Raw genomic sequence first — 22811 nt, 5'->3', positions numbered from 1 at the left:
CCAGGAGGAGAGAGACTTTACTTTTTTTTCAGATAGACATCAATCCTTTTCAAGAATTGACTTTTTTTTATTACAACTGATTTATATTTTAGGGTAAAGAATGTAAAAAATTTTCCTAGGACGTTGACGGATCACAGTCCAGTTTGGATGGAGTTGGTTGATGAAAAAGAGGAGAGGAGATCGTGCAGGGTGAATGAGAATTTATTTAGACAAGAAAAGAATATTCAAAAATTAAAGGAACATCTAAAGGACTATTTTGTTTTAAATATGCATAAAGGAACTTCAATGTCAATGGTATGGGATGCAGGTAAAGCCTTCATGCGTGGGATTTTGATACAAATGAATAGTGCTCAGAGACAGAAGCAGATTCAGAAACGTAAGGATTTGGAAGATGAGATTAAACTAAAAGAAAAATCTCTGATTCTAAATCCCACAGATGAAAAGGTTAAAGAATCTATAAAATTGCTCAAAACACAATTTAATATGTTAATGGCTGATCAAACCGCAACTAACTTATTGTATATGAAACAAAATACATTTTGTAATGCCAACAAACCAGGGAGATGGTTGGCTTACCAATTGAGAAAGAAACAGAGACAGAGAATTATAGATAAAATAAGTTATAATGGTAAATTGGTGTATCAGAAGGAGTTGATTAAGAAATCTTTTTTAGATTATTATCAAAAACTATATAAGAGTACTAATGTACAAACTTTAGATATAAATAATTATTTAAGTGAAGCCAACTTCCCCAAATTAACAGAAGATCAGAAACAAGAAATTAATGGTTTAATTACTAGTGAGGAAATTGTGACAGTGATTAAGGAATTAAAATTAGCTAAAGCACCGGGTACGGATGGCCTGACATCTATTTATTATAAAACTTTGCTAGAAGAGATGATTCAACCTTTATGTGTGCTTTTTAATAATATATTACAGGGTTTAGAGACTCCTCCGTCATGGGGCAGAACCTTTATATCTTTAATTCCAAAAGAAGATCAAGATCTTACTTTACCAAAAAATTATAGACCTATATCTCTTTTAAATGTAGATTATAAGATTTTTGCAAAAATCTTAGCCAATAGACTCATGAGGGTTTTGCACCAGCTTATACATAAGGACCAAACGGGTTTTATAACTGGTAGGTATATGAAGAATAACGTTAGACAAATTATTAACTTACTAGAATATTTAGATAAGAATAACCAAGTTTCTGCAGGACTGATATTTTTAGATGCTGAAAAAGCTTTTGACCAATTGAATTGGCAGTTTATGTTAAGATTAATTGAGGATATGAATTTTGGAGAAAAAAATTTTACAAGCTCTTGGTGCTATATATCAAAAACAAACGGCACAACTTATAGTCAACGGGGGTTTGTCAGAGGTTTTTACAATAGAAAAAGGGACAAGACAGGGATGTCCATTGTCACCACTACTGTTTGTTTTAACTTTGGAAATTCTGATTAAAATTCGAGAATCTCAGGAAATAAAAGGAATAGAAGTTAATAAAAAAGAATATAAACTAAGAGCTTTTGCAGATGACTTGGTGGTTACCTTGTCTCAACCTACTTATTCTGTGGTAGAGTTGTTACAATTGATTTACCAATATGGACGGGTTTCGGGATTTAAAATTAATAATAATAAGACTAAAATATTACCCAAAAATATGACTAATTTGGATAAGCAGACTTTGGTTAACTTGACAGACTTTGAAGTTGTTGATAAGATAAAATATTTGGGGGTCACTTTATCTGTTTCTAATGTAAAATTGTATAAAAATAATTATGAAAGGTTGTGGGTCAGGGTACAAAGAGATTTGAAAAATTGGGAGAAGTTGCAATTATCCCTTATGGGAAGAATTGCGGTGATTAAAATGAATGTCCTGCCAAAGTTTCTCTTTTTATTTCAAATGATACCTATCTTAAAGAATGAGGTTAACTTAAATGAATGGCAGAAAGGTATCAATAAATTTATTTGGGCAGGGAAAAAACCAAGAGTAAAGCTTAAAATTATGCAAGATATTCGTGAGAGAGGTGGACTCAAGGTACCGAATTTGAAATTGTATTATGATGCTGTGGCTTTAACATTACTTAGTGACTGGGTTAATTTAACAAATGTAGAAATACTCCACTTGGAGGGTTGGGATTTACTTTTTGGATGGCATGCCTATTTAATTTTTAATAAAAAAGTTGACCGGGTTTTTAAATCTCATATTATAAGGATTTCTTTACTTCGGGTTTGGAGGAAATATTATAAAAGTGATTTTAAAATACCATTATGGGCTATACCTTGGCATGCGATAGAGGGGATAAGGAGAGGAGTTAAGATGGATAGTGTTTCTTATGCACAATTACTCAGATGGGATGGTAAAAATTGGCAGTTAAAATCTTTGGATGATTTAGCATATGAAAATATTAATTATTCCAGATTTCAGTATAGACAAATAGTGGATAGATGGAAGATAGATCGTAATATGGGTTTGCTTAGAGAAGATGAAAATCTTTTTAAACAAGTAAAAGATCAAAGGCGAACTCATATTAAGAGAATCTATGGGGTGCTAGTAGAACTGGATTCAGAACCAGAACTAATTAAAGAATGTATGATTAAATGGGCACAAAATTTTGGTGAACCAGTTCTACTAGATACCTGGGAAACCATCTGGGTGAGGAATGTTAAATTTACACAAGCCCAGAACTTAAGGGAGAATTTTTACAAAATGTTTTATAGATGGCACCTTGATCCACAAAAAATGTCTCGTATGTATCCTGACTTACAGCCTAAATGTTGGAGATGTGGTTGTTTGGATGCTACTTATTATCATATTTGGTGGTCGTGTAAAAATATAAAAGCTTTTTGGATTAAGATATGGTGGAATATTCAAAGAATTTTTAGAAGGAGGGTAAAATTTACCCCACAATTGTTTTTGTTGGGTATCGTTACTGATTGTGATGTTAAGGAGGTTATACTGATGTTAAATTTAATCACAGCCGCAAGGTTGTTAGTAGGGCAATACTGGAAGAAGGAATCTTTGCCTACCTTGCAAGAATGGTTTTTTAAAGTTTCTTATTTGGCGGAAATGGCAAAGATTTCGGCTTTTTTAAAGGATCAATCGCAAGAGAAGTTTTTTGCAGTATGGGAAAAATGGATAGATTTTATACAACATAAGTTGGATATAAAAAAATATTACTCAGTTTTTCAATAACTTATATATAAATCTTAATATTTTATAGATTGTATTTTTTTTCTTCTCTTTTCTTATATTTCTTATTTTTATTTTATCTTATTTTATTTCTATATATATATATATATATATATATATATATATATATATATATATATATCTTTTCTTCTTTTCTCTTTTATTCTTTTTCTTTTTAAGCATTTTTCTTTTTTAATATTTATGCTTTTCTTTTTTACATATATATTATTGTTAATTATCTTATAAGTTTATGTAATGTATTTAGATATATTTATGGTTTATACTTTTTTAATTTCTTTTTAAGATTTTTAGAAATTTTAATTAAGCCTATATTCAGCTCTGGGAAGGTTGGGGGGGATGGAGTGAGAGGGTTGGGGTGGTTGGGTAGGGTTGTTTTTTGTTTTTTATTTTTTCTTTTCCCTATTTGTAAAAATTTTAAAAATTTTCAATAAACAAAAAACAAAAAACAGTGTTTTTATCAAGGTTTTAATTATTAATTATTTTAATGACTGATTTTAATTTTAAGTCTTTTTTATGCTTCATATTTTTTCATTATAGTAAACTATCTTGTGTATTGAGATAAGCAGGTAGGCATATATTCAGCAATAAATAAACATTTTAAACAATTTTCAACATTTAAATAGCAATACCTACTACATTTGTGTGCACATATACATGTGTATATGTAGTCCATTAATATCCTTGCTGGACTGAATTGTAACTTTAGCATTAGAAGATTTGATCAAATAGTTATATAAATGGAAAGATAATATATTGGAAAATAAAATATTTAAGCAGCATACAGAGTGAAAGTTGTTAGTTAATCAGTTATTGATGCAACCCAACTCCAGAACAGAGAAAACTTTAATGGCAAACTATTCCAAGTATTGCAGAATGATTGAGGAGAGAAAATATCTCCTCTTTCCTTCTAGGAAAAAAACTGAATCAAAATTGAAAGTAAAATGAATTCAAATTCATTTGAAAATGAACGTGGTTGTCTTAATATTGGTGAAAATATAATAATAATCATCATCATCACCATCATCATCATCATCATCCCCCAGTGAGGCACTACCTTGACGTGGTTGTGGGGCTTGTGTACTCTGAGGAAGATGAGAGCTATGCCAGAGGTTCAACCATACTGGACAGGTCTCATCAGAGGAGTCAGACAAAGAGTGTCTCTCCCATAAAAAATATGGTAAGACGTAAAATTCAGAATGCCATACCGGCTCGGATGTTGCCCGGGTTAACAAGGTCCGCGCTAGATATTGCAGTTCCTGGATATCTGGTAAAAAATGGGTTACAGGACTCAGGACTGTTGGCTGAACAACCAAGGCCAGCAGCTGCAGAACTACTGGAAGAAAAGGTTTTTACCCGTTGCAGATACACAGTGATTGAAAACAAAGAAATAATGATCTGTTACTACAGATCAAGTCCAACAAGAAGAGGATATCTAAAACAAATGCACCAGTTCTGGAAAGAACAACATCCAGAATCAGAAATAACAGAACAGAGACTAGCAGATCAACGCCGATTTATAATACGAAATAAAGTATTCACAGAAACAAATTGGACGAACTGCAAAGGTTTACCCAGGGCAAAGAAATCAAAGCCTTACCAGAAGTAATTCAGAATGTAGAGGCAAACCAGGGGGAGTTGGCAGTGAAGGAATCCAGCAGAGATATACAACTGTTCTCATTTGGAAACCAGGCACCTCTTCCTCAGGAAGAACAAAACCCTCTAACTAAAGAAATAAAAGAATTGAAACAAAGAATAACTGAGCATCTAGAACAGCACAAAAACAACAGAATAAGGCTACCTGCATTGAAGCTTGTTCCAAAGAAACAGCTAGCACAAGCATTAAAAGATGCAAATACTGCAATATCAAGTATAAGCACCAATTCACTGCAAGAAACAAACCAACTAATGTACAGCACAGCTGCAGTTATAACTGAATACCTGGGATGCAAAATCAACAAAGAAGAAAAACAAACCAACAGTGCACCACAAAAATGGAAGGTTAGACTAGAAAATAAGATCAGCAAGTTAAGATCACATGCAAGCAAGCTAGAACAGATGAAAAAAAAGAAGCTGAAGAACAAGAAGACCAAAGAATACCTAATCAAGAAATACTACTTAGAAACAAGGAAGATCAAGGAAGCACTGGAAACAATAAAGCAACAAATAACAGCTATAGCCAGGAAAATCAGTAGATATGAAGCTCAAATTGCAAACTATAGGCAGAACCTCCAATTTCAATCCAATCAGAAACGTTTCTACCAATCCATCAATGGAGAAACTGCAATGAATCAGTCAGTACCTGACAAGGAAGAAACTGTGCAGTTCTGGAAGCAGATATGGGATAACCCAAAGAAATACAACAAGGATGCAACTTGGTTAAAAGAGGTAGATGAAAAAAAAAAAAAAACAGAAGTTGAAATGAAAGAACTAATAATAACAACAAAAATGGTAGAAAAAAGAGCAAGGAAAATCAAAAATTGGTCAGTACCAGGTGAAGATGAACTGCATGGGTTTTGGTTGAAACATCTAACTGTTATACACCCACTCATTGCCAAGCAGTTCAACAATATACTACAAGGAGGAGAAATTGAAAAGTGGCTAACAACTGGGAAAACCTACCTAATAATGAAAAATCCAGCAAAAGGGGCAACACCAGACAACTACAGGCCAATTACCTGCTTACCAACAACTTTCAAATTACTAACTGGTGTGGTAGCTGATGCAGTACAACAGCATCTAGTTGAAAACAATCTCTTTCCACCTGAGCAGAAAGGAAACCGCCCCAATAGCAGAGGAACAAAAGATCAACTCCTAATAGACAAAATGATCTTGGAAAACTGCAAGAGAAGGAAGACCAACCTGAATGTGGCATGGATTGACTACAAAAAGGCATTTGACTCTCTGCCACATGACTGGATAATCAAGTGCCTAGAAATAGCAGGAGTCAGTAGAAACATTAGAAAATTTGTGCAAAGATCGATGGCACAATGGAAGACACAGTTGCAGATCAATGGTGAGAGACTGGGAGAGGTTAATATCAAGAGAGGAATGTTTCAAGGAGATTCATTATTCATAAAATAGAGAAAGTCATAGAAAATGATAAAATTAAACTGCTCTGGGACTTCAGAATTCAAACAGACAAGCACCTGCAACATAATACCCCAGACTTAACAATTGTCGATAAGAAAGACAAAAAAGTTTGGATAGTGGACATGGCAGTGCCTGGAGACAGCAGAATAGACGAGAAAGAACTGGAGAAGATAACAAAATACAAAGACCTACAAATAGAAATAGAAAGACTGTGGCAAAGCAAGCAAGGGTAGTACCAATAGTAATAGGCTCCTTGGGTGCAATCCCAAAAGAACTGGAGCACCACTTGAACACCTTTGGCATTGACAAATTCGCTATTAGTCAATTGCAAAAGGCGGCCTTATTAGGAACTGCTTCCATCCTGCGACGATATCTGTAATACCATCAAATATCCACATCTGCCTATCCCAGGTCCTGGGTAAGGACTCGATAGGTAGACAAAATGCCAAATCCAGTCTCAACATCTGGCTGACTGTGCGATGATCCATAAGTAGTAGTAGTAGTAGTAATAGTAGTAGTAGTAGTAGTAGTAGTTGGAAGGGACTTTGGAGGTCATTTAGTCCAACTCCCTGCTCAGGCAGGAAATCCTATACCATTTCAGACAAATAGCTGTCCAGTCTCTTCTTTAAAACTTCCAGTGTTGGAGCATTCACAGCTTCTGGAGGCAGGTAGTCCCGCTGATTAATTGTTCTAACTGTCAGAAAATTTCTCCTCAGTTCTAGGTTGCTTCTCTCTTTGGTTAGTTTCCATCCGTTGCTTCTTGTCCTGCCTTCGGGCGCTTTGGAGAATAGCTTGACTCCCTCTTTGTGGCAGCCCCTGAGATATTAGAACACTGCTATCCTGTCACCCCTTGTCCTTCTCTTCATTACCCAGAAGGAGCTTAGGAATTGATGGGTGACTGAGCTGAAGACCTAGTCACTGTCTGTAATAGGTGTCTGCTCTTTCTGCATGCCAATCCTGCATGTGTGTTGGTTTACTGCAGCGGTTCTCAACCTGTGGATCATGACCCCATTTGGGGTCGAACGACCATTTCACGGGGGTTGCCAAAGTCCTGGAGTTTTTCCTCATAGAATCCTTATGAAACGCAGTCTGGCATTTTTTTGTTTGTTTGTTTTTTCCCCGTTTTTCATGAGCTGTGCTACTCCCTCTTATTCTATTGGCTTTCGAACGCCAATAGAATAGACTCTCTTGAATAGAGTCTAATTCTATTGGCTTTCAAAAGCTAATAGGAATTGTCCAGGCTGTCTCTGCCCTGCTGAGCCCGCCAAAAGTCCCAGTCGGCAAACGTTGCTGCAGGTTTTTTGGAGCTAAGGCAAGCTTTCTGAAAGTTTCCACCCCTCCCTGCTGAGCAACTAAATGTAAGTAAAACGGCCGGGGGTGGGAGGGCCGCCCAGGAGCGTCTGGGCCTGCCTGCTGCCGCATCGAACGAGCGGTGGCCATGGTGAGGCTAGCGGGGCAGCGGCAGGCCCTGGGAGGGTAGCTGGCGTGGGGCCCGGTGGGTGGCTTACCTCCCTTGGGCTGGGCCAGCTGGTGGTCGAGCCAATGGTCAGCCTGCACTGTCTCTCCCGCTTGCCATGGCCGCCCAAGAGCGCCTGGGCCTGCCTGCCACCGCACCGAATGGGCGGTGGCCAAGGTAAGGCTAGCAGGGCAGCGGCAGGTGCTGGGAGGGTAGTTGGCGCACGTGGGGCCAACTCTCAGCTAGCTGTCGGGAGCCAGGCGGTGTGTAGCGGCCCTGCCGGTTCCCCACCGAAGTCTGGACGCTTGAAACGTGCCCCTGACGCCACCCTGGGCCGGCTCAACTGCGTGGGTGGCCGGTCCGAGCTGAGCCCTCCACATGATGAAATCGCAAGCGCCGCCGCCTTGCCAACTATGCCTCGGCTGGTGCAGGGGGCAGCACCACGCATGCGTGGCGTTCCTGGGCCGAGGCGGTTGCTGGGCGACGGCTCGCGTATGCCCTCAGCTTGCCCGGCATGCGCTCCAGCTGCAGGAGAGGAGGCGGAGCATGCGCACCAGAGAGGAAAAAAAAGTGAGAGAGAGAGAAAGAGCAAGCAAACCCCGCCCCTTCTCCTGCCCCCGCCCGCAGGGAAATACAGGTAATCCTCGACTTACGACCACATGGTTGGGAGTCACAGCATTAGGAAGGTTGAGAATCACTGGTTTACTGAGTTCCAGGAGATGAAGTATCAGCAGTTACTTCTGTTGGAGATTGTTGGAGGAAGATGTGGAGCAAGTCTGAACAAACAAGTAAAGCTCTGTATTTAGGCACTATGTTGTAGCAATAATGGCAGTGAGACATCAATCTTTTTCTGCCTTTAATAATCCACTAATTGCCATTCAGTAACCTTGTATTGACTTTCTGCAGGAGATGCAGAAGAACACTGTTCTGCAGAGGTTCTTTTCATTTCAGGCAGTTCCAGTCTGGAACACAGGAGAGGTTGAGTTATTGGGCACTTTAGTGTGGGTTCCTTATTTCCTTAACATCTACATGAAACTGCTGAGCAATACATGTAGCAGAAGTTCATGGAAGCTGAGAAGGACTAAATAAGATGGAACCAATTCAGACTGAATCCCAGCAAAATGTTAGTACAAAAACCTTAGGTGCCATGGATATTCTTTCTATCATTTTTTTAGGCTTTCACTTTTCATGAATATGTGTATGTATATAACCTAGAAGTTCTTTTGAATGCACAACTTTTTTAATGGAACAATTTTTGCTCTGTCAGAATGTAAGATACAGGTAGTCCTGGGGCTTTCCCTGTTCTAGTCTTTTTTTATTGCCTCTCTCAATTCAATTTCTTAAAGCCATGAGTAGCTGTAATTGTGTTTTAGCAACTTCAAGAAACTGGTCAGGTGGAACATTTCACACAAACAAACAAAACATTGTGGAATTGTTCCATTAGCCTTGTTAATGTTGATGGTTTTCAATGTTTATTAAAAGAATTTGAATAGAGAGTCACGATTTCAGTTTTTGTTTCACAATAACAGATACTTCAGTCCTGCTGAATAGTAAGGAGACTAGTTAAAACATTTTAAGTAATGAATAATATTTAGATCGCCCCCCCCCAATGGAAATCAATTTTTTTTTAAATTGAAATCATTATAGTAAGACAGTATAACTGCTAACTGGCCTTGTGGATTTTGCATACTTTCATAAACTAAAGAAACTATAAAGTATGAGCAAAAGTAGAAATAGGAATTTCATGTGAAATCCCTGAAGGACATAGTTGTGCCATCAAGCCTGGAAATCCCATGGATACAGAGACCCTACAAGATGGTTGTATTGTCCATAAGCTGTAGTTGACACTTTCCACATTTTTGTTTTTGGTTAATCTTAATCATTGATATAATCATTTTATTTGTATGAATGTATCATTGTTTTTTAATTTATGAGCTGCTCAGAATCACATTAGTGAAATTCACTGCTATGCAAATAAATAAGCAAATGTTTTGGAAAAAAGAACAGGATAATTCTAGCAATGTTCAAGAAATGATATTTGATCAGGTGTGTTTCACTGGAAATAAGGAAGAATAAATGTTGAGATGTATAAAACAAAATAAAATCAAAATCTGAAATAAGGAAGAATAAATGTTGAGATGTATAGAACAAAATAAAATCAAAATCTGAGCCAAAGGCCTTTATATATATAAAACATAAATAATACAAAGGAAAGCCATTAAAGAATCTTATATTAATAATATTGTAGTTACAGCATTCCATAGTATATTGTGTGGATCTACCATTTATATTATTGTCTATGATGATGATACAGAAGAGAATATCATCTGTATTTTTTATTATTGAAAAGAAAAATTATCTTAGCAATTCATGGAGGAGCAAGTTGAAAGAATACAAATATTTTCATTGACATTAGGAGGCAATGGATTGATGAACTTTGTACTGTGATGTTTCACTATAGTGAAATCATGCAGGAATCATGGTATAAATAGTGGCATTCCATTCTCTCTATCACCTCTTCTAAATTATAGATGTTGATCGAGAAGCATCTACAAAACAAGAATGTATATATGGTAATCTAGATAACAAAGCCAAAAATTAGGAGTTCAGAAATTGGCACTGTGGGAGCTCTTGTTAATCAACTGAAATGAAATCCTGAACTATTGACCAATCGTTATCTTCGTGTGCTAAAGTAATGCGCTACTCTCCCAAGCTAAGATGTTAATAATTTATCGGGACTTCTGGTGGCAACGGCCGCGCCGATGGCGGCTTTTTTTCAGCCGTCCGCCCTGGGATGTGTCAAAGCCAGATGAGACAGCGAGCAACGGCAGTGTTGCAGCTCGGAACCTCTCTCCCTGGGAGAAGGGGAGGAGGTGAACTTTCCTCAGATAGTGGTAGAGACCCTAAAGGTATTTTTGGGTGGTCGGAGGGTGAGAGCTCCCACAGAGTCTGAGGTGTTCTCCACATTCCAAGATGCCTTTGCCTTGATTTTTCTTCAGGGCAAAGCTAGATGCTGCTTCCACATCTGCGCTTAAAATGAATTTGTGAGTAAAATTTAAAACAGAGGTGACCAGGAAAGATTAAAATTCTGGAAAAGAATTTATCTTCTTTTTTTTTTCAATTAAGAGTGGTGAAAAATGGCGCTGAGATGTCGATTCTTTGAATGAAAGGACCGGAACTTCTATTTGGAACAATGTAATAGATTTTATATTTATATAAAATGCAAGAATCTTCTTTTTTTCTTTTAAAGGGGCTTTTGTCTTTTTTCCTCCCCTTCTTTTTTTCTTTCTTTTTTTGGTATTTGTTGATTTTATGAGATTTTAGCAGACTTTTTAATAAGTGGTCTTTAAAAATAAAATGGCTTCAAAGCGTCTCGGAGCTTCTGTTGTTTCTAAAGCCTCAATCTTCCCAGTAATGCAGACAGCTCAGCAAGCTAAGTTTAAGGTACCACCACTTTCTCCATCGTCATCAGCATGTATACTTAAAGATTTACAGGATGCCTTGGGAAATATGGCACGACAGATTAAAGAAGAGATGGATGAATTTTTTGAAAATAAAATCAGAGAAATGAGAGAGGACATACTGTTTGCGTTTCAAAAGTTTGTTGATCATATAGAGCATCTGGATGATCGTATTGATGATGCTGTGGAAAATTTTGAAAAATTGGAAGATCGAATTGACAAAGTAGAAAATAAGGTGGAAATAATACAAGATGAAATTACTATGTTACAGTATAGAGACATGGAATTTGCTTTAAGAATAAGGGGAATGAAGAAAAACATGCAAGAAGATTTGAGACAAGTGGTGGTAAAAGATATAGCTTTCATTTTGGGGGCTGAGCCTGAAGAAATACTGAGAGATACGGAAAAAGTTTTTAGGGTTAATTCAAGGGTTGCAATGCAGAGGAATTTGCCACAAGATGTGGTTATTTATTTTTCTAGGAGATCACTTCGTAATGAAATTTTACAGGCTTTTTATAAGCAGAGATTTCAAATTGCAGCTCAAGATGTTATAATTTTAAAAGAAATACCTTCAAAAATTCTTAGAAAAAGAAAGGATTTTGCTTTTCTGGCTGACGAGCTCAAAAAACGACAGGTCCAGTTCAGATGGGAGATACCGCTGGAATAGTGGTGAATAATGCGGAGATATATTATAGACTTAACACAATTTCAAAGGCGAAAGATTTTTACACTTCTGTTTTGAAGGCAGTCTCTCCATTATCTTCATGACCTGAGATAATAGAAGAAAAGTTGGAAGAGCAGCCGGTTGATGTAGGAGACACACAGGCTGAACCTCTTGCAGCAGTCTTTTGTGACAGAAGATTTTTTTAAAGAAACCGAGAATGACTCGTGCAGCCTATAGACGTAAAGAAAAAGAACAGCAGAAGGTGGATGTTGGAATAAAGAAAAGGAAATGATGAACTTTTGTAGTAGTTTTTTGAGATAGAAGATGTTTTAAAGGAATAGTGAATGATTTGTGTAATATGTAGACGTAAAAAAAAGAACAATAAATGTTAGTTTAGCTGGTAGTTTGATTTAGTATGTTTTAAAGGATAGTGAATGACTTGTGTAGTATGTAGATGTAAAGAAAAAGAATAATAGAAGGTGTTGATTTAGTGGAAAAGTTAAATATTTGGGAGTATATATTATAAATTTTTTAATCTAAAGTGTATAAAAATAATTATGAGATATTATGGGTAAAAGTGTAAAAGAATTTAAATTCTAATGATCTCTGTTGGTGAGAATTTTAGTGATTAAGATGAATGGTTTGCTAAAACTTTTTAAGTAGGAGGGTATTAATAAATTTACTTAAGGGTGGGAAAAAAAGAGCAAAGAGCCAAGTTTATTGAATGTAAGTTTGTTGGTGGGGTTATATTGGAGGGAAAATCTTGTGTTTATTATGGATGAATGATTGTTTAAAAGAAATATACACCTCAGCGTGGAGAAGATGGATAAATTACATGTAGAGTAAATATGGGATTTAATGGATAAATTATGATTAGAGTTGATATGGGATTAAAAAGTATTATTTAGATTATGAATAATTTTTAGTTTTTAATTCGGAATTGCTTATATTATTATTCTTGTTTTTTTGGCATAAATTTGTTTTGTATTCGAGTTAAAGTATATTATTGATTTTGTTATTTGTATAGTTGGATAAGCTTATTTAGAATTTGCTTGTTTATTCGTAACCCTGTAACCTGCTCTGGGAAGTGAGGGGGGGAGGGAGGGAGGGGGTTATTCTAGGGGGGGATATTGTTAAAAACTTGTAAAAAGATGTTATAATTTATCCATGGCAAAATAAAAAAATATATTTTCTGCAACTAAGGAAACTATTTTATAAGAAACATTAACAATACAATAGATTGGTGAAAATAAAGCACAATTCACAGATTGAACCTCCTGAAAAAAAAAATGTTTTAAATTGTTTCCTACAAGTACAAAACACTAATTGATATGAAGAGGCATCATGCTGTTAAGGTGTCAGTCCATTGAAAGAAGCCCAAAATCGGTAGTTCACTCATACTTTTATTAGGATCAATAAAATGACTTGGATATTTTGAGTTCTCTAGGATTTTTCTTCTAGCAAAAGTATCATGAGTGATGGAAGGAAAGTAACAGAAAAGTTCAGTCAGGCCAAGTATCAATAACAAGCTCAGTTCAAATTCAAAGTATAAAATGTAGACTGTGTTTCATGTATTATCCATGGAAGTTCTCACTTTACTGTATAAGATTAAGCCTATTTTTAAAGGACAACAAAAACAGTTGCTGCCTTCGATACTTTGTTTTCACGCCAAAGGAAAAAGTATATTTTTCCCTTGTATAGTTTAGGAACTTAGTTCAGTGATTCCAGTTTGTTTTGAGCCAGAAACGAATTGAGATATATTTGCATGAAGCTACATGTAAGGTTTATTGGCTGTTATTTACTCTGTTTCCTGTTTTTTTTTGTACACAAACATAAAGAATTAAAGTCACGTACATCTTCATTTAATTTAAAAGATATGTTTCTTTTTATTCAACAATATAGTATTTATTCCCAAATAAATGTGTTTACCCTTGGACCAAAGAAGCAAACTTTTTTATTCCTGGACATGCAAATAATGTTGTGTTTACATGTATTTTAAATGCAAAACTTATCTACTTGAAGTATTTGTTTTTTAAAAACATAGTTGTCTTTATAATAAATCAGAAATGTAGATACAGTTATAACGGTATAATGAAATTGGAAAGGAGCTGTATATTTTAAAATTAAAATAATTTTGGCCATCTAAAAATGGGTTGGGAAATATAGTCACTAAATCCCTGGTGGAAATTACTAAAATTCCCCCATTTCTGAAGGAAAGGGAATGTATTGATTTTTGCTTCTATTTTTATTAAATAGAGAATTATGCAGTACTAGGGATATTCTGCATTATTGTTTCATGGCTAAAATTAATTTCTAATTAATTTTTATAGGTCATTTTAGATAAGTTTATCTGATATCACTATATTTCCTAAACCAAAAATAGCTTATTAAAATATTCATTTATATTGTATTTTAAAATAGGAATGTTGGCTATAGAATAACATGTAAATGTATTCACTTTTCATTATGAATTTTTCTCTCCCAATGTAACTTGTGAAATAATATATTTTCTTTACTAATAGCAATGCATCTATTTGGCCTCAACTGGCAATTACAACAGACTGAAAATGACACATTTGAAAATGGAAAAGTGAATTCTGATACTATGCCAACACACACTGTATCATTACCTTCTGGTGAAAATGGTAAGAGAACATCTAATATGAATTTAGTTTTTTTTATTCCGATATATCAAATTTCTTAATATTCTCTGTTATCAGAAATCTAAAATTATAGTTTTCTAAAGCTATCTGAATAATTTTGAAGTGGGCCCTCGCTCTCAACCCAACTCTTCCAGGATTCTTCTGAGGAAAATAGGCAAGAACATTATGTACATCATTTAAATTGTACAAAACAGAGGTGGGATAGCAATCTAATAACAAAATTAAAAAAAGAAAATACTTTCAACATTTTAAAAAGGGAAAAACAGAATTATTGAGTTTATCAGATATTAAATATAGGCATTTTTATAGCAATACCACTTAGACTTATATACCACTTCATAGTGCTTTACAGCCTTCTCTAAGCGGTTTACAGAATCAGCATATTGCCCCCAACAATCTGGGTCCTCATTTTACCAACCATGGAAAGATGGAAGGCTGAGTCAACCTTGAGCCAGTCAGGATCAAACTGCTGCAGTTGGCAGAGTTAGCCTGCAATACTGCATTCTAACCACTGTGCCACCACTGCTCATATTGTATAGTTGTAACTCAAATCCTGGCATGATTAGATCAGCCTCTTATACACCTATATATGCTTAAATTGGAGACAGTGATAACAATATTCAGGCTGCGTGTTTATCTTTTCCAGATACCAATTCTTCTGGATTATAGATCCATGCAATTTGGTTCTCTTGGAGTTTTTTCCAAGTTCTTTTTAAAGTGCTGTTTTCCTATAGGTGGTAGCAGTATTCAATATTCTTTTAACTATATACAACAAAGGATGTTGTGTTTTTGCCAAACCATGTACAGTATATTATTCAGCTAGGATATGCATCTTCTTCCAGTGCTGCATTTTTCATGAATCTTTCCCTTGTGTTATGAATTGAAATAGTTGATATTTCTTATTGTACATTATCTGTCCTTTATGTCTTTTCATGCATAATATAAGTTGTCCTCAAATTATGACCACATTTGGGCTGGAACTTCCTTCTCTAAGCAAGGCAATTGTTAAATGTGTTGCACCTAATTTAATGACCTTTTTGCCACAGTTATTAGGCGACTCACAAAGTTATTTAGTGAATCTGGCTTCCCATTGACTTTGCTTGTCAGGAGCTATCTGGGAAGGTCACAAATGGCAATTAAATGACTCTGGGACGTTTCAGTTATCGTAAATACATTCTGATTGCCAAGTGCCCAAATTTTCATCACATGAGTGGAAGGACACTGCAGTTGTCATGTGTTGACCAGATACAAGTCACTTTTTTTAATCACCATCATAACTTTGAACAGTCACTAAATGAATAATCATAAGCCAAGAACTACCTGTATGTCATTTTCTGGGTGTAGGGATAATAGATGGCAGCTGGCATCTTTATTCAGAAGTAAATATTTTATAGAGATGGCTCCAAAGAAAAAATAAAGCATTATACCAGGGCTTTTCAACCGGTGGTATGCATATCACCTGTGGTACATTGGCACGTGGCAGGTGGTACATGACCCTGCCTAGCCTAGATAAGTGTAGCAGGGGAGGAAACAAGCTAAAGCAGCGCAATGCATGCATTTGCCATGAGAGAGTCCTCAGGAGCTGCAGGGCTGCTGGGCTGAGACAAAGGCCCCAGAAGAGGTTATAAAAGGAGGCAGTTTTGGCCTGAGAGGGAGAGAAAAACAAGACTCTGGAGAAAGAGACAGAAGAGAAAAAAGGCTTTTGTCAGAGAAGGAGAAACAGAGGGGGGGGAGGCTTTCTGGGAGAAGTATATGTAAGAGACACAGAGGAAAGGCTTTCTGGGAGAAGTGTGTGTGTGAGAGAGGAAAGGCTTTCTGGGAGAAGTGTGTGTGTGAGAGAGGAAAGGCTTTCTGGGAGAAGTGTGAGAGAGGCAGAGGAAATGCTTTCTGGGAGAAGTGTGTGAGAGAGAGGCAGAGGAAACGCTTTCTGGGAGAAGTGAGAGAGAGCAAGGGGCTTTTGCGAGCAAAGGGTGAAAGAAAAAGAAAAAAGTGAGAGGGAGAAGGGAAAGAAAAAAGGCATTGACTTCTGACTTCCTCTGTTGCAGTAGAAGGAAGCATTAACATTGTATCTCAACTTTTTACTTTTCCATAATATTATAAACTAGCCATTTCTGTAATAACAAATGAATCCCCCCTTTTTTTAAGTCATCAGGGTTTTGACACTTTGCTAAGCACTGGTGGTACTGGAATATTGTCATGTCCTAAAAGTGGTACAATCTCTGAAAAGGTTGAAAAGCCTTGCATTATACCACAATTTGAATCGATCACAAGTGTTATATGTGAGGTCCTGAATGTCTGCAGATAAGAAAAGGAATTTTGAAGATTCCTAGATTCCTGTTGCTAGTTAGTATTAGTAGTACTGACTTAAAAGGGTACTTTTTGTTTCAAGTATAAGGTATCCTTCTGTGTTCTTAAGTCGAATCAAGTAAGTTATACTGACATCTGGGAGTGAATTTACACTGTAACAATCTTTTAAGTCATTCTTTTTTCTCTTTGCCCTGTTTTCATATCTGATCTTGACAATGCTATGTTCAGAAAATAATGGAAACACATGAGGGAATCAATAAATAGCCAGAGGTCAAAACATAGGGCACCACTTGACCAAAAGTAAACAGGAGTCAATGTGCTGTATGAATCAAAACTAGGGAACAAAAACTGAGATTCCAATGCCAAGATAACTGAGGATCAGGAACAATACTTATATTGTTACATTCTAGTAGTACAACTCAGTCCTTGGGATACATCAATAACCAATTACTTTCCGATGCCTCTTCCATTTCTACTTATTCTAGTTTAAGTAATTTCAGGAATGTAAATTATTTTTTTTTCTAAATTGCATCCTAGATCCTCAGCCTCTATCTATCTGTACAAATATGTATTTGCTATCATGGTTTCAGAGTCTTCCAAATATTTCAGGCTGAAATTCCCATAGTCCGCCTAACATGCTGTTAAGCTATTCTTAAATAAGATAGCTAGCCTTCTCCAACTCAGTCTTTATTTTCAGTTCTCCTTTGAAATAGCATACATATTGAACTGCTTCCTGTACGTTCAGTATCTCTTAAATTCGAATTGCATTGTAGTCAAAGGATATTAAGAGAAGAGCTTTGGAATTTTAATTTGATCAACTGAGGTGGCAGGGTGGATAGTAATAGTAATAGTAGTAAAGTTGGAAGGGACCTTGGAGGTCATCTAGTCCAACCCCCTGCTCGGGCAAGAAACCCTACACCATTTCGGACAAATGGCTGTCCAGTCTCTTCTTAAAAACTTCCAGTGTTGGAGCATTTACTGCTTCTGGAGGCAAGCTGTTCCACTGATTAATTGTTCTCACTGTCAGGAAGTTTCTCCTTAGTTCTAGGTTGCTTCTCTCCTTGATTAGTTTCCACCCGTTGCTTCTTGTCCTGCCTTCAGGTGCTTTGGAAAATAGCTTAATTCCTCTTCTTTATGGCAGCCCCTGAGATATTGGAATACTGCTATCATGTCCCCCCTTGTCCTTCTCTTCGTTAAACTAGACATACCCAATTCTAGCAACCGTTCCTTATATGTTTTAGCCTCCAGTCCCCTAATCATCTTTGTTGCTCTTCTCTGTACTCTTTCTAGAGTCTCAACATCTTTTTTACATCGTGGTGACCAAAACTGGATGCAGTATTCCAAGTGTGGCCTTACCAAGGCATTGAAGAGTGGTATTAATACTTCATGTGATCTTGATTCTATCTCTCTGTTGATTTAAAAAAAAAAATTTAAAAAATCGGGTTTTATTTAAATTGGACTTTTTTTAAATTGGATTTTTTTATTTTTATCAAATTTATTTTAATAAAATGCTTTTGGAATAAAAATCTATCTAAAGATAGTTTTCTATTTAAGATACATTGATAATTTAGTTTATTTAGCATGAAATAGAGCTTAATTATGTAGAATGAGGCTGTATATTCTGTAATATTTACAATTTTTGGTAAACTCATTCAATGAATCCAAGCTCTGCAAGCTGAGATAACATGCACTGCATTGATGCATTCACACAATTTCACAGTAATCATGAGATAAATCATAAAACAAAGTTTAGGAATATTCCTTTATCCCATTGTTTTGCAAATCTATGTACACTACAAACTGTATGATTGTTTGAAGAGAAATGCATCTATACCAGGCTCTGTTTTAATTAAATAAAAGAATTTGAGTAGTTTTCCAACTATGTGTGTTTAGCCTATTAACCTAAAATCAGTTCTGATATCGCTGTTTTACTGACCTGATAGCTTATTATTCTAAATAGGAAACCTTCATTTTGTTTGCAAATAATAATATTAAAGATTTTAACTACCAGCAAGAATGAGTCCTTCCATTTAAAGAGTACCTGTCATTTCAGATCCATCCTGTTAGCGGGCATCTACTCACCTGCTGCCTGCCATGCCCCTCACCTTGTGTCACTGCTGCATCACCATCCGTCTCATTAAAGTGAATGGGACTGTCGGTGAGTCAACAGCGGGTCAGAGGAGGAGCCACTGCGGGACAGAGATGACAGTTGCTCTTTAAAAATTATGATTTAAATCAAGTTTACTAGTGATTTAAAACAACTTGATTTAAATCAAATCCATCCTGTGAGATGGTAATACACCTTAAAATTTAAAAAATTGATAATTTTCTTGGCAATCTTTTAAGTGGGAATTTTGCCCACACACTTAATTGATTTTATACTTCTGTGGAGTATGACCTTGAAATTTTGGAAAAAGCAAATCAGTATAATGATTTAAGATAGCCTCCAATAACTAGTGGGATCTAAACATTTTCTGAATGTCTTGTGGATCTTTCCAGATAATCCAGCCAGTGTTTTTGTTGAGGCCCTTTTCTTACAATGGGATAGTGAGGTAAGACAGGCTGTTGATACAGTTGCACTTAAGCATTAATCACCCAGAATTGCTGGAAGGTAGTAGCATATAAATGTAATAAATCATCATCACTTTCTTCGTTATTGTGGAGACGAGAAGGCCTTCTGAAGACTGACAGGAAATATAGCTGCTCAAGAGAGAGTTAGAACTTAAATGGTAGAAAGCTTGTCATGAATGCAATAAACAGGTATTAAAACACATTACAATGCTTGCTGTGAAATTTAAAGCTGCAGATAAGCCTTTTGTGCCACCACTATTGCATCTTTGAGTAGATGTCTAAAGGACTCACATGTTTTGATGTGTGGGAGCAATTACATGATTATTGTAATTTATTTGCAAGGTATTTGAAGGATAAAATAATTTATTTACATGCTGTCAGAATACCAAAAATTAATACTAGTTCAAATTAGATGTTCATTGTTTCCATCTAGTGCAGCTTTATCAGACCAGTTTCAGCAGCTTCTGCATTTAATCATATACCCTGGTGTCCCTGTCCTTCATAGCTTATTTAGTCTTGTCAGAAGGCCTTGACTTAATGAATCAAATGTATGGTAAATGAGTTTCCATCAGGTGTATGCATCAGAATTTGGCATTAGTTTCTAGACATTGGTGACATTCCAGTTGGAGGAACAAAATTGGCCTACAAAGAAGCTACTTTTCAGTTCCAATGCCAATTCAGTGGAAAAGTTTTCCTGTGAACATCAGACTTTTTTTTGTCTTTACCCTTCAAAAGATATTAGAAAGAGCTTTCAAAAGATTTTGTAGAATAATATGCCTTAAGTGGTTGGGATATTATTGTGGTTCTGCTCCTAATGACTTGCATATATAGCTTTTCACTTCTTTCATTGATTATTTATATGGTATTGTTGTCTCCATCATGGAGTGTGTATGATCTTTTAGATTCTCCTTGATTGATTGCAGTATTCCTCAACACGCCATCTTTTTGTATTGAGATTGTTTTCATTTGTATCTAGAAGGCTATATATGGAAAAATATGTTGAGTGATATATTTCTGTTCCCTTCTATTGTTGAACATCTATATGATGTCATTGGTAGACCATTAGGAAGTTTGGAGTCACCAGTATGCCAAAAACACCCAAATCAATTCCTCGGTATGTATCATTTGAAGTTATCAGAAAATGTCGGACAGAGTCTAAACCAGGGGTGTCAAACTCGTAACATCATGTGACGTAGCTCAATGTATTGTGACTTTTTTTCCATTGCCAGCAATGGGGTGGGCGCAATTTTGCCATGACACATCCTGCCTGTGGGCCGGCAGTTTGACACCCCTGGTCTAAACTAATAATTTTCAAACTTGGCAACTTTAAGATGTGTGGACTTCAACTCCCAGAATTCTTCAATTAGCATGGGAGATGAAGCCCATATATCTTAAAGCTGACAAGTTTGAAAAACACTGGTCTAGACTGATATGTAGGTGCATTGGTTGCTGAATGAAGGTTAATAAATAAGAGTGAATCCTTACAAGCCATTTTCTTGTAAAGAAATTAAGGAATTTATATGCTTTGGATGGGATTGCAGTTCTGAAGGAACAGGTACATAACTTGGCAATCTTACCACTGTCACAGATAAAGTCTACATTATGAGTAGTGTGGGGGGCAGTTTTAATTAATTTGCAAGCTGCCTTTTTTTTGTTACAGGGATAACCAGGCCAGAGAGGGCTGTTGCAATGTAATATATATAGGCTGCATTCAAAATCGACTCAAAAGCACAGCTATTGCAAAACCTCATAGCAAAGTAGCTGAACGGTACAGTGTACCATAATTTTATTCTGAAAAAATTGCAGTGACTGCCAGTTAGCTGTTAACCAGGTTTAGAGTACATGTAATAACACAAAAATATCTGTTTGGTATAGAACATGGATATATGATGCTATCTTTTCATGTGTGTACTTCCTACCAAAGAAGATATAGTAAGATACCCCCTTTGCATATGCCACATGTGCCATGACCAATCTTAATACAAAAGACCCAGTTACAGAGTTTCTTCCTTGTTCAGTTATAGTCAGTACCAAGCTTTTTAACCTTCTGGAGACAGCTGAAGGTTTACTCAGAGATTTGGTTTAATTGCTGCTACTTTATCTTCCTAGATTAGATTGCTATACTTGTTTTATGTGTTACATTTAATGGTTGTTAGAACTATTGAATTATTATTTTTGTTTTTTAATTAATTGTGAATTGCTTGTTATTCTTTTAACAAATCATAGCCTTTTTTGGAATTGTTTTTAATATGAATGTACTAAATATATAATGACACAAATGTGGTAATATGGTTACATCAGTTTTCTTCTTGCTTTTATTTTTTTATACAGGATAAGATTTATAAACACATGTAGATAAAATTGCTTTCTGAATAATTTTGGGTATAAAACAAAATACTAGGTGTAAATTAGTGAGAACAATTAAATTATGTTTTTAAATTTAATATATATTTAATGGTAATTTAAAAATCAATAGATATTAAGACAATCTAAATAGGAACCTCATTGCTTCAGGAAAAAGTGATAGAGAAGGAGAATAGAAACATCACCCTTTAAAACTGTTCTGTTAGGAGCAAACTCTATCTCTGAGGGAAACCTTTTGAGCATCTTCTCAATTATTGTGTGGAAAATAAGATGGAAAACACATAAATTGATTACTGTGGTTTTGTGACCTGTTTATCTTTCTTTGGCTATATTTGGGTCATACTGGAGTTGTACATCTCCTTCCTTTTGAGTGTTATGCACTTTCTTAAAACTTTATTAATGTATTCTCTTTAGTCCATTTTTTCTATATTACATATTTTTTATTAAAAGTTTTAACTTCAATAATAAACTATAATACAAACTAAAGAAAAAGAAAAGTACAGAAGAAAAGATGCAAAGCAGCAAAAAGAAAAGAAAAACATAGAAAAATGAAAAAAAAAACTAAGAAAGCAACTTTCCACCTTCATCACAAGCATATCTCTATCTCTTCACTTCCTGTTAATTAACGGATACAAAACTCTTTATCCCATAAGTCTAATAATCCCATAACTCAATTCTTAACTATTGACAAATTCAGCAAGCAATATGTGCTGTCCCACTCACTCACTGCACACATAATGGTGGTTTAGTGGGTTTATTAATATTCCCCAGAAGTTACCTTCACCAAAAACCCAGAACTGGCCCAATTAAATCCAGCCAAAAGCAGACCAGTGCTAGAGCACAGAGCAATGGCCAGTGAGTTCACAAGGCACTTGAAAGTTACCCAAACAAGATAAATCCACCAAGCAAAATTAAATCCACAACATAGGAGGATTCACAAGGCAAGAAAAGTCCAGCGTTCCCAAGCACAATCCAAAGTCAAGCCATGATGTCATATCCAAAAGCAGGAATCACA

The 22811-nt window shown here is 35.8% G+C and overlaps 1 protein-coding gene across 14 annotated transcripts in view; it reads left to right on the top strand.

Annotated features, from left to right (window-relative positions):
- The window catches only part of TENM3 (teneurin transmembrane protein 3), a 565275-nt gene that overhangs the window by 409779 nt on the left and 132685 nt on the right, over positions 1–22811 (top strand). For all 14 annotated transcript variants that reach the window (XM_039336655.1, XM_039336657.1, XM_039336656.1 and 11 more), the window contains one exon: positions 14414–14536. In XM_039336655.1, the coding sequence (XP_039192589.1) occupies positions 14414–14536 (123 nt within the window). The remainder of the gene's footprint in view (positions 1–14413; positions 14537–22811) is intronic.

Source organism: Crotalus tigris, unplaced genomic scaffold (genome assembly GCF_016545835.1).
Source record: "Crotalus tigris isolate CLP2741 ecotype Arizona unplaced genomic scaffold, ASM1654583v1 scf7180000017666.379230911805:20528666, whole genome shotgun sequence".
NCBI lineage: Eukaryota > Metazoa > Chordata > Lepidosauria > Squamata > Viperidae > Crotalus > Crotalus tigris.
Note: the sequence above shows the minus strand (reverse complement) of the source record. Positions and strands in the feature narration are given on the sequence as shown.